The following is a 16,745-nucleotide window of genomic DNA, read 5'->3' as shown; positions in this document are numbered from 1 at the left end:
CTAAAATGCATCTGTCAAACTAAGGAAAATTTCCACCATAGACTGGAAACGCAGTTGTCTGGATTATTTTTTACGTATTTTCATACTCCCAGCTACAAAAAGCTGCGAAAAACCCATTTCCCTGGCGGGGCTTCCTACGCCCCGTAGTGATCTATGTGTTATAACTATCCGATGGTCAATGGAATACTAGTGAAACACATCATACGTTGGCAGCACACAATTCCACACACAAACACCTCAGCAAAACGCGACAATGTCGCTGTTCCGCAAGCCGAAAAAACCTATTCAGAGGCGCGTTTTCAGCGGTTACGACGACGAAGATGAGGAGAACAATCCGTCGAGCAAGGATACCGCACACGCCGCTGGAAATGGCAATGGTTCCCCCGGCGAACCGAGCTTGGCACCCGAAGGACCAATGGTATCATCCGGCGGTACATCCATTGCGGTTGCGTCCTCCGAGCGCAAGCGGAAAGAACACCGTACCGACACTAAACCGGACACCTCCAAGGGTGTTGGATCGTCGAAATCGAATGCGATCACCAAACCCTCTTTACTTAGTTTCGACGACGAAGGTAACAAACATCTATTTACTTCTTGAACTAAGACAAAGTACTTCAAAACAAACCTAACCATCGCGAGTTGATGGGCAAGTGTTCTGTAGTCCACCACCATCCTGCTCCTGGAAGGGAACGCTCTTTGCAGGAGTGTTTCCCCTCTGGGGGGCGGAATAGCTACGACCATGCGAAGAAATCTTACAGAATGAAATCGGAATATTTTGTTGAAAATTTATAGTGTGCCTGAAGAGATAACGCAAGAGGAATGAAGAAGCAAAAGTGTTGAAGAATCAATTTGTTCACTGCCGACAAGAATCGTTTCGTTTGAAGAAAAAACCAAAAATTTCCCAGTGATCAAGTGTTCCGAAAAAAAAGAAAAGTGTCTGCGCACCGCAGTAGGCCACTGTCTAGGTCTATTCATGATGTTCTCGTTCATCGTCCCACAGCCGGCCGACCTAAGCGTAGAAAATCGGATCCCATTTAATGGCACATTTTTCCGTTCGTTTTTTCTTTCTTTTTTCTCTTTCATCTCGTGTAAACATGGTACTCCTACTGCCGATGCCGATACCGATGCCGATGTCCATCTTGTCCAAACCAAACAGAGGAGGGCGAAGTTTTCCAAGTGAAAAAGTCCTCCCACAGTAAGAAGGTGATGAAATCGCTCGACAAGGAACGACGGAGGAAGCGGCACATGGAGAAGAGCAATGGCACCGGTACGGCCCCAAGCACCTTCCAACATTCGTCCGCCCCTTCGGAGCATGCTGCAATGGGCAGCAAGGCGGCGACCACGGCAAACCAGCGCAGCAGCAAGCAGCAGTATCCTTCCTCTTCTCCTCCCTCCACCAGCTTGTCGTACGACAACGACAGTAATGATAAGATAAAAAGAGAAAAGTGTGAAAATTCTAGCTCTAATATCCAAACAGAAATACGCACAGACGACTTTGTGGTAAGGTTATTATTATTCAATTTTCTACTACCCTTTTTCTTTAATTTGTTACTATATTTTACTCGATCGGGTACGATCGAACAAAACGATACATTCGACAACATGTGTTTCGTACCATGTATCACCCGGTTCTCGTACACACCGCCTTCCTTTCATTAGTTCCCATGCATTTCCCGTATGCGTGTATCCCTTTCCGGTTTAATTCATATTCTCTGTAAAGCATACACCACATTTACCACATCGCGGCAAGCGATGGAGCGTTGCTTGGTGTCGAAATAAGATCAAGTCCTTCTTCTAAGCTAACTTTCCTTCCTTCTCCTAAGCTAACTTCCCATTAACCTACGGTCATAGTCTTGCGCCGTGCATTTTAGTATAATTGCCCACACGTTAGCCGATTTTTTGTTATCCATAAACGATCGTTTTCTAGCATAGACTCTTTCCAAACAGTACGTTCGAAATAATCCTTCCATGGCCAACTTGTTTTCTAAAATTAGATCTGCATTCCACAATAATCCCCCCGATCAAAAGATGGATTTCACTGCGCCACCATAAGGATTGCACCGCTTTTTTCACCGCGCCTCAAATACTGCCTTGTCTGTTGTTGTTGTTCTTGCCGTCCGCCTTGGTCCTTAAACTTCCCTTCACTTAAAACAGAAGCCATTGCAAGATTTTCGCTAATATAGTACTTTTTTTTACTTACTTTTCCCCCATTCACGACCCCCATTTTCGTTCGGTAAAGCTGGTGGTCAAGAAAACGGACCCCGCGAATCTGATACTGAACGGCAGGGCGGCACTTTGCGCCGGCCGGAACGACATGTCTTCGGAGGACGAGGAATCGCACGATGCGGTCGAACAGGAAGCCGGGCAGCAGCGTGGACATCATCATCGGTTTGCGAAGCCGCAGGATAACTTTAAGATGTGTCTGGAAAATGGTGTCATACCGGATGCCGCTATGATTCACGCTGCCCGAAAGCGTCGGCAAAAGGCACGCGAACAAGGTATGATAGAAGGAAGGGGAAAAAGGGCGTTGGATGGAGGGACAATTAAACTAACTGTCCTCGTTTGTTTTTGTCATTTTTTTTTCACTTTCCTCCCACAGGTGAATTCATTCCGGTGGAAGAGCCCAAGGAGGACAAAAGCAAAAAGCGTACCGTCCAGGAAGATGGTGATGGTGACGGGTCGGATGAGGATGACGATCGGATCGACATGTCCGCCATTACCGGTGCCAAAGAGCGGGAGGAGCGACGGGAGCAGTTCTACGCGGTGCAACGTGAAGGTAATAGCCGACGGAAAACCGGCCCGTTCGCCCCCGGTCGCTACAGTTTCGATTTTTCGTCTCTGTCCATAGACTCCGATGCGGAGGATTCCGACGTGGAAACGAAGGAATGGGAAAATCAGCAGATTCGCAAAGGTGTCACGGGGGCGCAACTCGTGTCCGCCCAGCAGGAGTCGGTCATTTCGCAGTACCTAATCCACAGCGGCTTCAGCCAGACGTTCCACAATAAATCGTCCCCCTCCGATGGCGGTATGATGGTGGACGATCTGGACGAGGGCACGTCCGGCGTTCGTGCCCTTTCGACGGCCGCACTGCTGGAGCAGGCGTACGCGGCGTCTAGCGGCGGTCTATCCAGTCGAGTGTCGGGCAGCAGTAAACGGCCCGGTATCGGTCACAGTTTAGGTCAGAAATCTTCGGCCGACTCGAAACCGACTGGCCCTCGGATGCCGCAGCAAATTCTAACGCAGCTAGCCGAACGGCACCGTACGACGGTGGAGTTAAATCGGAAGCACGATGACGATGTCGAGCACATTACAAAGGAGATCAAGCTGCTACAGATGGATCATCGGGCGTGCGAACAAAAAGCGCCGATCGCTGCGGCCAAGTATCGTTTCTATCAAGAGTTTCGCTGCTACGTGACGGATCTGGTCGAGTGTCTTAACGAAAAGGTCCCATTGGTGACCGCACTGGAGCAGCGTGCCCTGCAGCTGTTGGGAAAACACTCGGCCATGCTTATCGAACGGCGTCGGCAGGATGTGCGAGATCAGGTGAAGGAAATGACCGATGCCAATAGTAAGTATCCTTGCAAAAACTATGAAAGCGCATTACAGTGTCGAGTAAAACTGTAAGAGCATGGGTGCTCTACTATGTTGACTATAAAGGACTTATTTATACTTCCTTTTTAAAACTTCAAACGCAATTAAAAAAAACATTCTACTTTGAAATATTGAAAAACCCGGTAAAAATGACCTCTAAGAAAATCATGGCCGGATCAAGTTGATTCTCGGAACTGGTCGAACGGAAAAACAATAATTTTGTTTCTACAATGGAGATTTTGAATTTAAGAAAAGTCTTTAAGATCAACTTCGGGATGGATTATCAACAAAGTGGTTGACCGAGTAATTTTTTTTATAAAAAACGATTTTTCGAGAAAAAAAATTTGACGAGACCCACACTATCTAGATTTTTAACGAAAGCTAGTGTAAGGAAGTGCTCTTAATGTTTTGTTCGACACTGTACGTAGATTAGGGAATGTTGCTTATTCGCTCATTCTTTCCCTCCGTTGAAAATAGAAGCAATGAAACGACCTGCGGACGATCAAGAGCGAGTGCGACGGGCAGCGGAACGCGAAGGACGACGCACGCGGCGCCGGAGGGATCGGGAGAAAAATGAAACGGCCGACAGTCACCTCGACGGGATGTCCAGTGATGACGAAATCCCCGACATGGAAGCAGCTCGCTACAAAGCGGCCCTGCAGACGGTCGAGCTGGAAACGCGGGACGTGTTTGCCGACGCGACCGAAGAGTACTGCGACATCGGTGCCATACTGGGCAAGTTCGAACAGTGGCGCGTGCACGATATGGCCGCGTACAGCGATGCATACGTGAGCCTCTGCCTGCCGAAGATACTCGGCCCGCTGGTACGCCTTCAGCATATCACCTGGAACCCGCTTCACTCGGACACCGTCGGTGAGTTCGAGGGTGAGGAGTGGTTCCGGCTGGCGGTCCTCTTCGGTAGCCTCTCGTCGTCGGGTGCCACCGAAGACGAGCTGGCCGAAGATCCTGACGTGCGCCTGGTACCGACGCTGGTGGAAAAGATATTCCTGCCCAAGCTGACGGCCCTGGTCGAGCAGTGTTGGGATCCACTGTCCACGACGCAAACCTTCCGCCTGGTGCGTCTACTCAAACGGCTCGCACGGGACTATCCATCGTTGCGCATCACCTGCAAACCGTTGCGGACACTATTTCAAGCAATTCTCGACAAGATGAAGCAATCCATCGATAACGATGTGTTTATTCCGATCTTCCCCAAGCAGTAAGGCGCCACTCAGTAAACCCGGTCACGCCCGGGAAGCGACTTGTATTAATAGGAAGTATCATGTTTTTCTTCTACCCCCCACAACAGAGCACAGGAGGCCAAATCGTCCTTCTTCCAGCGTCAGTTTTGCAGCGGACTGAAGCTGTTCCGCAACATCACCAGCTGGCAGGGAATACTGGCCGATTCGGCATTGAACGAATTGGCGATCGGGTCGCTGCTGAACCGCTACCTGCTGAACGGGATGCGCGTCTGCTTGCCGACCGACGCCATCGGGAAGGCGTCGACCATCGTGTACACATTGCCACGCGTGTGGCTCAGCCCGTCCGGGTTGATCGTGCAAAGTTTAGATCAGTTCGTCAACATGTTACGACTTTTGGAATCTCGGCTTGACCCAGCGACGCCTCCCAATGGGTATGTGTCGAAATTAGACGATCGTTCCGTTTTGCTTCATTACGATCGGGAGGTTGATTATTCTGTTTTATTTTCCACTTTTCCTCTTTAGGGAACTGATCGAACAGATACACATAATACTGTCCAGTCTGCACGTGGTTTCCGCGTAGTACGGAAGGTGGACGGAAGAATGGCGGGAATCTTCAGCCATACCCATTGTCCATGAAGGGTTGAAAAAGGGACCTTTCCTTGCGTACACTTCGGACGTATTAATTAACAAAGCAATGAAACGAAGATGAAAGTTGGATACGCCATGTGCGTGTGTGTGTGTATGTGTGCTACTGGCCTGGCCTCCTTTGGACCACCGTGGTCGAGAGTGTTTCTTTTGATAACTGTTTATACGCAAATGATATCACATGCACGAAAATAAAATCCATATGCTCTGAACGTTATGAATGACGTGGAAAAATCGGAATCGAATGGCATTCGTTCAATTATTTCTGCACGCGATCAATCGATCAATCGATGATGAAAGCGAACCGAAACGCACCCCCTCACCCCACCCTCCACCCGCCGTTTGATTGCCATTCCCAAACGAGATTCCCAATCCCGACGGCAGCCACCTCATCCTACCCTCCCTCTAGCTTTCTTTATTCCAAAAAAGCCTCCCCGAACGGGGGCTAGTGTTGAGTTGTTTCAATAAATAAATCATAACGCTGATGATGTCATCCGTCATATGACATCCGCGAGGATTCGTTTCATCTGCCACCCCCCCGGTCCCTTCGCAGGGGATACTTTAATCGAGTCTTAAAATAACTGACCCCTGGTGGGGTGGTGGACAAAGTTCGAGATTTCCGAGAGAAAAAAAAAACACCGCATTTGTGACCTTCCGATATTTGGGCGCCATTCGGGGCGGACAATCAATCAGGCGGCGCAGGACCCCGGCACGGTAATGGTGATGGATGACGGCCAGGACGACAAGCGTGATCTAAACTGCATTTCGAATGGCGCCAACGGTCCTATCAATCATCGTGCCGTAGTGGTGGTTGATTTGGTGAGAGAAATTATAAAGCCATCCAACTTCTAAAACTCCACTGAAGGCGGTTCAAGTGGCGGAGATGTGGTGAAGGGTAACTCCAAACAATCTTACGGCACCACCATGCATTGATGGGAAAGCAATGTAGCAAGAAGATTGTGAGGGAATGGAAGGACTTACCGAATTTTCTTATCACCTACTACGAAGGCTCGTCCACCGGATTGTTGGCCGCTTCATAGACTGCTTTCATTCATACTCTCCCCCATTCCACTGGTTCTGGTTCTATTCATACACGGTTGCATCATTCATCCTGTCCTGATCGGCCGGTTGTACTCCGCACTCGGCCAGGGAACTGGTGCCTCCTAGCGCCACTAACGCCGAGCGAAGCCGTTATCAGCGTTTCGTGGAATATTCGACCGCCGACGTTTGGACTGACCAAAACAACATCACCCCGTGTCGAAGTCGTTGGGATCAACGGGAACGCATCACCGGAAGAGCTGCGGGCCGGTCGGTTCAGTAGCGTCTAATACGTCGGATAGGACGGACGTGATCGAGAAGATCTCTTGTCTTCACTCTCTCTCGCTCTCTCTTTCTCTCGCTGGGAGTCGATCGATATTTGTCGCCGGCTGACCCCGAAGGTCAGAACGGCGCACATCAACGCGGTCAAAGTGGTTAAGTGGCTCGAAGATCGCGTTCCGATCGTCTACCACGTCGATTCTCCCCGGGTTCGGTGACGTGAGGCGTTCTGGTGGTGCCGGTCCGTAGAGGCAATTGAGCTCCAGCCAGCTTCCCGATCACCGATCGTCGGGAGAGGATAAAACCCGGCCGACCGATGCTGGTCGTCAGTTAGATGGAGACGCTCGTCCGGTTAGGAGCGTCCAGGGAGCAATATCTAGACCGTTCGGTTCACGCCAGTGCCTGAAGTTGGGAACTTCGCAATCGCTGTTGGAAAAACGAAGCTCACCGAAGTTGATGAAAATGTTCCGTAGAATTTAAATTTAGACCTCTGTGTGGTGTTATGTGAAAAGAAAGTCCTAGGAGTGATATAAGTTTTGCGTGGACTCACCAGAAGAAAGAGCCAGTGAAAGTGTCGGGAGTGATCATTGCCAATATGGCTGTCGTTATCAGTCGACGGTTCTCCGTGCGAGTTTTTGGTTAGTAGGCGGCAACAATTGTTTTCATGGAAGCTGTGTTCTCTAAAACTATGGATCTTATGGACAGACCAGATCCATTCTACGTGTGGTATGAGGAATGGCCCAAAAGAACCCAAACTCCTGCAGAATAATCACATACTTCACAAACAAATCTGGTGTCTCAGTTTTTTGGAAGGACTTATCGGACCGTAACGATCGGCGTCGAGTTCATCCGTAAGGAACCGAATCCGTCGGTCCCACAATGCTCCCCCATTCAGCCAAACCCACGAGAAATGGGAACAGGAGGAGGAGGAGAACGGCTGTAATTTAAAAAAGACCACCCACACCGCCTGATAAGCAAACCGTGCTCTAGTCGTCCCGATCTCACATTCCATCTCAAACCATCTCCTCCTCCGAGGTTGCATCCTCCTACTGGCGCCCTCGCCTTACGCCTTCGCTTGTCGCTTTCGTTGACCTTTGACAGTGTTTTATTGCTCAACTCGGTGGCCTATCAGCTCGGTTGAACGTTCGGTGGGGAAAGATTTGTTTCCAGCTGAGCTGGGAGATAACCTTCCCGGCACCCGCCACGTCCCGCCGACAACGGAGGTTTGGGATTCCGAGCCGGGTGGTTACGCACGAGCGCACTCGCCGAACCGATCGGACCAAGCCGGTGTGGCTCACGTTCGAACGACTGCCGGAATCCCTGTTGCCTTTTTATACTCCCGATGCGTCATGCATTCGGACACGACTACCGGTCAAGGATCGGTTGTCGGCCGAGGTTTTTCTTATCTCTCCTGAGGCGCCTCAGTTCACGCTCTACGGGTATTTCCATCGGGTTCAAACTGGATTTGTGAAGGAACGGGCGCCACCGGATGATTTATTCTCATGTCCATGTTTCGAACTGGAAGAAGTGGAGATAAGTAAAAGGTTGAATGTTACAATAGTTTGATGCTTTTTGAAGAAAAGTAAATATTTTTGTTTCGATATGAGTTTTCTTAAATCCTTTATCCCAGTTTTTTCCATTCCCTCCCAATGTTCAAATGGTTTTGGGAATTGGGAAAAACCTGTAAATTAAACGGCGAATGGAAATTTTTGATTCGTGCTCTTTTTAATGTCTTACTGTCTGTCTTTAATGTCATTACAATAATGTTTGGCTTTATTAACGTCTTGCGATTTCGATTTCGATTTCGATAAGTTGATTTCTTATCCATTAACTAAATTGTAGGTACCTTTGTTGGTTCTTTTTTTTTGTAAAATTTCTTACCGATCGTTCTATGATATTAGTCAGGAAACCAATTCCAATAAAGTGAAAATGATCAGAATAGCTTTTAAAAGAAACGTAGAAATGTATCTTCAATGCTCAAAATGGGAAATACAAAACTAGCCTCCTGGAACAAACGCCAAAGGCCATTACTTTCTGGCCATCATGTCTTCGCATATTTATCTCTCATCATATCTCTCACACCACATTCCTTCTGTGCGACTTCCGTAGTCCTCCTGTGTGCCGCATTGTTCGGCGACGGCTGCCATGCGTTCGATATCTTTCCACCGAACTACGACATCCGGTACCGGCTCGAGACGGACGTCACGCTGGTGCCGGATGTGCACGCGACCGACAACTACATGTGGTACCTGAACGGCTACCTGCGGGTGCATCGATACGATGCCAACAATTTGGCCGCTACGGTAAGTGCCAGTTTCCATTTGCAGTGGTGTTGTCCTAAAGGAACTCTTATCGACCGATGTCCTAAAGAAACTCTTATCGACATGAAGGTCTGACATGAAAATTGTCAACTATAATATGTCTTTAATGTCTCAACGTCGAACTCCTGATCGTACCTTGGTTTGATTCTTTTACATCCTTCACGATTGCCTCGGTTTAGATTGAGCTGGACCAACATCACATACCGCAGAGTGAGGGGGACGTGTCGGCCCTGCTCCAACCGTTCCGCATCGCGATCGCCAACGACACGATCCTGAGCGTGCAGTTCAAGCTGAACGAACCGATCTGGTCGGCAAACATCAAGCGAGCCCTGGCCTCGCTCCTGCAGGCGCACGGTGACGCACCGGGGGCGTACGTCGTCGACGAGCAGGGCATTTTCGGCATCTGCCCGACCGAGTACTTCGTCGTGAACAAGTCGAACGTGTTCGAGATCTCCAAAACGTACGGCATGGATCGGTGCACGATCTACCGCGGGGCGATCTATCTGACGCGCAGCAACATCCCGCAGAACCACTGCATCCCGAACAAGCAGCCGCAGGCGATCACGTCCCGCATCGCGAACTATAAGCTGCGCAAGATCGAACCGTACCGGTACATGCTGACCGAGCTGGATGGCACGATGCGGACGAACATCCGGACGCTCGAGTCGTACTACCCGCAGTTCCTGTACTCGCGCGTGGTGCTGCGCTACGAGCGGCACGAGGTGGTGAACGAGTCTGCCACCCGCGGACCGGTGGTCGACATCGTGAACGGCATGGCGCTCCTGTTCAGTCCGATCCTGTTCGACAGCCCCGATCTCGAGGCGACCGGGGGTCGTAGTCCGAAGTCGAAGGAGCGGCTCATCAAGCGCACCGCTAGCCTGCTGAACGCGATGGCCGACAACCTGGAGACGGTGGACAACAAGCTGAAGGAACCGTACGACGAGACGGTCTCGGAGATCATCCGGCTGATGGGCACGATGGATCTGGAAACGCTCAAGCAGCTGTACGAGGAGATCGACCTGGGCACGTCCTACCGGCAGGAGACGGCCCGGAACATTTTCCTCGAGATCGTACCGCGTACCGGCACAACGTCGACAATCCTGTTGACGCGCGATCTGATCATGAACAAGCAGGTGAACCCGATGACGGCGGTTCAGCTGCTCATCTCGCTGCCGTTCTATATGGCCGAACCGTCGCAGGAGCTGGTGAAGGAGTGCGAGGTGTTCCTGGAGGTGGGTGCGGACCGGCCGGATATTAAGCATGCGGCCGTCCTCAGCTACGCCACGATGATCTACAACACGTTCGTCGCGGGCAAACTGACGGCCGACACGTTCGAGAAGTACGTTAAGATGTACTTTGATTTGTTTTTAAGTGAGTCACCAAACTGCTCCGATCATTGGTTGCTTTGATCAGCAACATTTGTCTTATTCTCTCCGTTTTCACCAAAACAGATAGCTTCGAGTACGAGCAGCAGATGCTGTACCTCGAGGGTCTCGGTAACCTTCAGCTGGAAAATGTGGCCGAATATCTCGATCCCATCATTCGCGCCGATTACCCGCAGAACACGGACATACGCTTTCTGGCCATGCTGGCGATGCTGCCCACGGCACACCTTCGGCCGAACCAGGTGTACGAAACCTACTGGCCTATCTTCCACTCGCGCACGAGCCCACTGCAGCTGCGGGTGGCCGCCTTCACGATGCTTCTCTTCTCCAATCCAACGCCCGGTCGGCTGCTCGGACTGTACAGTGTGATCCGCACGGAGAACGATCCGCACATGATCAACTTCTATCGCACCACGGTGCTGAGTATCTCCGAGACGACCTACCCTTGCTATCAGCATTTGTACGTGGGCCAGACGACCAATCGTTTGACGTCCCTGGGAAGCATTAATGTCACGGTATTTCTCTTTTCACACACCAGGAAACTCTTGCTTGCGTACATGACCCGCCAGCTACCAGATGCACCGGCTCCGAAGTACTGGGTTACGGGCAACTACCTTTTCGACTACCGCGACCGTAAGTTTCACATCGGCTCGATGCTGCAAACGATGCTGATCGGTAGCCATCAAACCGATCTACCGATGATTGCATCGCTCAAGTTCGACACGGAAGCTCTGGGGCGGTTTACCGGGCAGCTAGGGGTAAGTATTGGAGATGAAACATCGTGTGGGAATGTATGTTATATATCCCTCGTTTAGCTGTACATTAAAGCGCGTGGGTTGAGCGACGCCGTGATAAACCGGCTGACCACGTTCAACTCAAGCCACCTGAAGCTGGATCGGTTAAGTAGCATCCTGAGGGCGATGAAGCTGTCCACGATTAGTCCCACGCCGTTGCACTTTGAGTTCATTGTGCAGTTCGAGGGAAAGGCGGTACTGTGCTACCATCTCAATCAGACCACGTTCCACAATCTCACCGATGGAAATAGTAAGTAAAACAGATGCATTTTATCAGTTCTGTCCTACTGGCGGGACTTTAACTTTATTCTGTCGAAATTTGCTTCCGAATGTAGTTATCAACCGGATCAACCTACTGCGAGACAGCCACGTAAACATGCAGATCGTACGGCGTCCGTTCATGATCAAGTACGCACTGCCGACGCTGATCGGCACACCGGCCGACATCCTGATCGAGAACACCGTGCTGGCGACGATCCGCGGCAACACCACCCAGCAGACGATGCTGATGGACAAGGTGGCCCGCAGCAACCAGGTGGACGTGCGCTACTCGTCGTACGCGGTGGTAAAGATTCGCAGCTACAACCCGATCGACGACGTCGAGTACTCGACCATCCGCGAGCAGGGCTTCCTGGTGTATATACCGATCAACAACGAGATCGTGTGGGATATCGCCGGCAAGTCGATCAGCTACAGCTTCTACCGGCCGGAGCACATGACCAGCGGAATCTCGCTGAAGAGCCGCACCCGGAACACACCCGCCAACGAGTCTGTGACGACGGAAGCGCTCGAGCCGAAGGAGGAGGACATCACCAAGTATGGCTACCGGTTGGACGACCTGGGGCTGCAGATGCTGGCCCGGGTGCACCAGGACTACACGCTGGACAACGTCATGTTCATGTTCGAGACGGACATCCTGGACAACGCGAAGGTCCTCACGAAGGGCCCGTTCTCGCTGGTCAACAATGTGCTGCGCATCATCAGCCTGATCCAGCTGAACACGATCCACATCGGGCGGGACAAGCACCTGACGCTGCTGATCGCGAACGATCAGAAGACGCTGCTCCAGGGTACGCTCAAGTGGGACACCCAGAACTACTCGAAGCAACCGACCGTCCCGGAGAACGAGGTGGTCCGGGTGAACCTGATTCTGGCGCACACCATCCCGAAGCCGGAGGGTAGCCGGGACGAGGTAAAGGTACTGCACAAGTGGGACATCGTGTCGCAGTACACCAACTTCAAGTGCGACCGGGCGGCCCGGATCTTCTTCTCGCTAACGAGACAGGAATGGAACAGTTCCAACTGGAAGGTAAGAGCAGTGCTTGTCGGACGTAGGGAGGGCAAATGGGGTTAGGGGAGAATGTCGATAGAAAATCACATTCACGAACCCTTTACTTCGCTGTGGACGGTACTCGGTTTGGACCGAGAGAAGATCCCATATCTGCGTCTCGGTGGGAGTTTGAAGGCGCGAGTTCGGTTTTCAATTAAATTAAACTCAATCAGTGAAAGGTCAAATTTCTGCGCACCAAGAAAGGAACTCGCTATCCAACACCGTTTTGAGCTGCATCTCACATCTGTTGAACGCCTTCAAGCCGGGTGAACATTTGCTCGCTCTCATTTCCAATTTTAACGAAACAGTCGTGTCGATCATCGAGAAATGTCGGGTAATTGAACGAGGGAAGTAAAGTTTTATTGCTCTTTCGTGTTTACAACAGTTGCTGAAGCCGCGGATATGGCTATGCTCTACATCGAAAACTTCCTAATCTGTTGCCTATCTTTCGTTCGCTTCTATGATTGGTTTAAGGGCAAACGCTTCTACGACAGGCGGTTAGTATTGATGATTGTAACAGAAACAAATTGATTAGTTGCAAAGATGGAAAGTCCCACGTAACCTTCGGTTGTTTACTGTGGTCATTGTCAAGGGTAAAGCAACGGAGCAGGGATTGTCTAATAGATTTCGGTTTCCTAATCAGCGCCTACTCTGTTGCCACTGGTTCCTCTGCTTCTTGAGCAGGTCCCGGTTCACCCGTCTCATTCAACTGCTTTTCAAGTTCAATCAGAGCCTTCACACCGTCAACCATTTCCTTGACGGCTTCGAACTCGGTCAGCCCGATACGGCGCTTGTTCGATACGTTCATCACATCGCTGGAAGAATCCGTGTTTTCACCATTGTCACCGCGTATCTCGAGCCGATGCTCAGCAGCAACCGTCTCCAATCGTGAACGATCGGCTTGGAGTTTCGGCAGACGGACGTGCATAGAGGCGCGCACGGCCGTGCCGATGTTAGTCGGGCAGAAGTTAAGAAATCCAAGCCGTTCATCATGCTGGAAGGTGATGTGTTTGCCAATCGCCGCCACTCCAGTAATTAACCGTTTGTAAACTTGCGCTTTGAAGGAGAAAATCGAAAAAAATGCAAATTATACAAGATTTTATCCAAATCTTAAGCCGATTGTAAATAATTCGCTTACCAATGTCGGAACCTTTCTGCATAGAAATTATCCTCAACTGATCCTCTTCATTTACCCAAACTATGAATGTTTTTGCACCGTTGAAAAAGACAGCTCTACCTGCCGGATGGAACCGATCGGCCTGTGCTGCTTCTAGGAAGCGGTCTCCTTGCTGGAACAGAACGTGATCCGCAATCAGCTCACTCCTTCGGCTTTCATCCAACGCTTCCAACAGATGTAGCTCTCCCGTCAGATCCTCCGGTAGATCCTCAAGGGCTGCTTTTACCCGGGTGCAGATGTCCTCATACTGCTGCTCCTGCATTCGGGGATGAAATGGGAAATTCTCCACCGACCGCGCACACCGGACACGCGTGGACACAACGTACAGTCCCTCGGGGTCCGGGTTTTCTAACTCCTCTGGCTCTCCCCAACTCAGTTCCGGTTGCTTAGCATCCTTGCCAAACCCACCGTGATATTCTTCGATGAGCGGATCCATGAGTGCGGCAAACACCAGGTACGCTTCCGGGTCGGCCGCGTAAACGCCAATCTTGGAGTCGCAATTCTTCAGCCCCGACTGAATGCAATCCAGCAGGCTAGATTTGTATCGCTGTGTCTTCAGACTTTTCAGCTCATCAAGGACCTCCCGGGTGAGATGCTTTTTGAGCAGCGACGTGCACCTCTCATCTCCGGCCAAGGTCTCGAATCCTTGCTCCAGAAGCAGATTTTCTTCGCTAGCCGTTCGTCGGACGTTTAGGCGCAGTCCACGGATTTCTCGCTCCAAGTCCTGGATGCGCTTGCGAGCGTCGTCCAGCTCGGACATGTTCTCGGCCACCTGCTCGTCAGTGGGACAGCTTTCACACAGAACTTGCCGAATAAACTTACACGCATCTTCTGGCTTCTGCTCCTCCTGGTACAGACGGATCAGGGCCTTACTTAGGCAATCGATTGCACCTGCTGATTCGAGATACTTTCGGAACGCCTCACGTTTCTGCTCCAGCTATCCGTTAAGCGAAGGGAACATGCAATTAACAATCAGATAGAAAAGAGAAATCCCCATCGAAACACTTACCGAAGCCATCGTACTTTCGACGAACGAAAAGTTCAATATGTTTCCTCCTATGTCTTTCAACGAGTCCCGCTCCGTATCCTTTGTGCTCGACAAGCGATAATGCCGCTGTCACTAACAATTTAGAAATACAATCTGTTCACGATTCAATTTTCCTGCACGCACTGCAAAATCGATTTGATTTGTATGAATTTTTCGCGTCCCGCTCGTTCTGTGGTTCCACGTCGAATGGAAGACGAAGACGACGTCGATGTCTACTAGATTGTGCTAACTGAAGGATGTATGGGAAAATGGAAAGTGTTTTTCAAGTGTTCTACTCGATGCATTGCAGGTGAACCTCCCGAACGGCACACGCAAGCAACCAAACAAATGCATTTCCATGGCAACGGTCCAGGGTCGGTTGTGGAATGTGACGAAAGAAAACCACAACCGCGCCTGATGTTTCCCCACAAAGGAATCTGTTCTTTACTCATGGAATGTCCTAAGTCAATACTTTCATTTCTTACCCCGTCGTTTTATGCGCTTGATAGATGTGCTTCTCGGCCGATTATCGCCCGCTAGTGTTCCTAGAGCGTCCCTTCGAGCTCACCGGTGACGTGGTGTTCGGTGAGACGAAAGTCCCCAAGCAGTGCCCGAAGGAGCCTCGGATTGCGTTCAACGTGTCGTACCATCTGCCGGAGTATGTGGAGCGCATCTACCGGGCGCTCGACACCGGGGACCGGAACTGCCCGAAGGAGATCCTGCGCCTCACGCCGCCACCGTTCTCCGGCGATTGTCGGGCGGAACGGTTCAGCCCGCTGACGACCGTGAGTGGGCTCGATGCGCATTTCAAATTCACCAAGGTACAGGTTTTCAGCAACAGGCTGTGTGAAACGTGCAAGCTGATTTGTTATTTTCTTCGGATTTTAGCTTCCATCCTGGATCGATATGCTTCTTCATCGGCTTGATCATGCCGTGTCAGCCGTCGTACCCGAGCGCGTCCACACGCTAAATATGACCGACCATATCGATGTGCAAGTGCGCGTGCCACAGTTTACAAACGACACGGAAATACAGATCAACGGTGGTGCCATTTGGTTCCCTTCGCGCTTCTACCACAACGTGAAGCTGCAACACTCGTACACCTCGAGGATCGAGTATGGGTTCCTCAGTGAGTACTGGCAGCCAAAGGATGTGTCGATTCGATTGTACAGTAACGCATTCGTCCCATTTCAATGTACGCTTCTCCGCAGGTGTCTGCAGCTTGGTGCACGATAAGCTAACGACATTCAACGACCGCATTATCCAGCTGACGGAGGCAACCCGGAACGAGTACCGGGTGCGCGACAGCTTCCTCATGACCGCCGACTGCTCGCTAACGCCCAAGCTGGCCGTCTTCGTGCTGGACGAGCACAAGGGTGTGCAGATCTACACCGGGGGGAACTATCTGATCTACGAGCCGGCCGGGTCCGGTGTGGCAGCGACACGCAACGGCACCCGCGACGTCCCGCCCTCACTAACGGTCAACATCAACGACGAGCAGCTGATTGATCTGCGCAACATCGTGTACCAGTACCCGCCGGACGACGAGTTCTACGACTTCCGGGTGTACATCGACCGGGAGGGCGTGCTGGTGGTCGAGAACCAGCTGAACGGAGCCGTGGTACAGTACGGACCGACCGGCATCGTCAATCTGCTGCTCCCGACCGTACACAAGGGCCAAATGTGCGGCCTGTGCAGCGACCGTGCGGTTTAAGGTGCATGCATCGACGTTCGCTATCCAGCAATGGGTCCGCAATGTAGACTGAGAGATCGTAGAGCCCACGACTTTGCTTCCGCTTCGCGCGCAGTCTGTTCGAATAGCCCATCCGGTTGAAGAAGGACGCGCGTTGTGTGTATGTGTGTATTTGTTTTATGTGTGAACCATGCAGCATTAAACGACAGCATAATTCATAGAACTTCATTAGCGTTTAGTGGATGTTAGGAAAATATATAGTG

The 16,745-nt window shown here is 51.0% G+C and overlaps 2 protein-coding genes across 3 annotated transcripts; both read left to right on the top strand.

Moving 5' to 3' along the window:
- Nucleotides 1–33: 33 nt before the first annotated feature.
- On the top strand, nt 34–5,678 carry LOC131261192 (PAX3- and PAX7-binding protein 1). 2 transcript variants are annotated; one of them, XM_058263146.1, is made up of 8 exons: nt 34–572; nt 1,157–1,500; nt 2,240–2,498; nt 2,600–2,776; nt 2,849–3,568; nt 4,072–4,810; nt 4,901–5,224; nt 5,316–5,678. In XM_058263146.1, exons 1-8 carry the CDS (start codon nt 254–256, stop codon nt 5,371–5,373), a joined length of 2,940 nt encoding a protein of 979 aa, XP_058119129.1. In that variant the 5' UTR covers nt 34–253; the 3' UTR covers nt 5,374–5,678. The 2 variants fall into 2 exon arrangements, with proteins under 2 accessions (XP_058119129.1, XP_058119128.1); XM_058263145.1 differs by having other exon boundaries at nt 4,069–4,810.
- A 1,672-nt stretch (nt 5,679–7,350) lies between these two features.
- On the top strand, nt 7,351–16,745 carry LOC131258452 (uncharacterized). The gene is made up of 10 exons (XM_058259778.1): nt 7,351–7,393; nt 8,865–9,058; nt 9,256–10,447; nt 10,528–10,921; nt 11,000–11,219; nt 11,277–11,505; nt 11,591–12,564; nt 15,299–15,610; nt 15,678–15,918; nt 16,001–16,745. The coding sequence occupies exons 1-10, from the start codon at nt 7,351–7,353 to the stop codon at nt 16,501–16,503; spliced, it is 4,302 nt and encodes a 1,433-aa protein (XP_058115761.1). The 3' UTR covers nt 16,504–16,745.

This window comes from Anopheles coustani, chromosome 3 (assembly GCF_943734705.1).
Source record: "Anopheles coustani chromosome 3, idAnoCousDA_361_x.2, whole genome shotgun sequence".
Classification (NCBI taxonomy): domain Eukaryota; kingdom Metazoa; phylum Arthropoda; class Insecta; order Diptera; family Culicidae; genus Anopheles; species Anopheles coustani.
This window is presented reverse-complemented; position numbering and strand designations above follow the sequence as displayed.

Coding starts and splice junctions, on each gene's coding strand:
- LOC131261192 (XM_058263145.1), top strand. CDS start 254: ATGTCGCTGTTCCGCAAGCCGAAAAAACCTATTCAGAGGCGCGTTTTC. Junction 1,501..2,239: donor TACGCACAGACGACTTTGTG/GTAAGGTTATTA, acceptor CGTTCGGTAAAG/CTGGTGGTCAAGAAAACGGA. Junction 2,499..2,599: donor GCAAAAGGCACGCGAACAAG/GTATGATAGAAG, acceptor TTCCTCCCACAG/GTGAATTCATTCCGGTGGAA.
- LOC131258452 (XM_058259778.1), top strand. CDS start 7,351: ATGGCTGTCGTTATCAGTCGACGGTTCTCCGTGCGAGTTTTTG. Junction 11,506..11,590: donor CAATCTCACCGATGGAAATA/GTAAGTAAAACA, acceptor TTCCGAATGTAG/TTATCAACCGGATCAACCTA. Junction 15,611..15,677: donor CGCATTTCAAATTCACCAAG/GTACAGGTTTTC, acceptor TTCGGATTTTAG/CTTCCATCCTGGATCGATAT.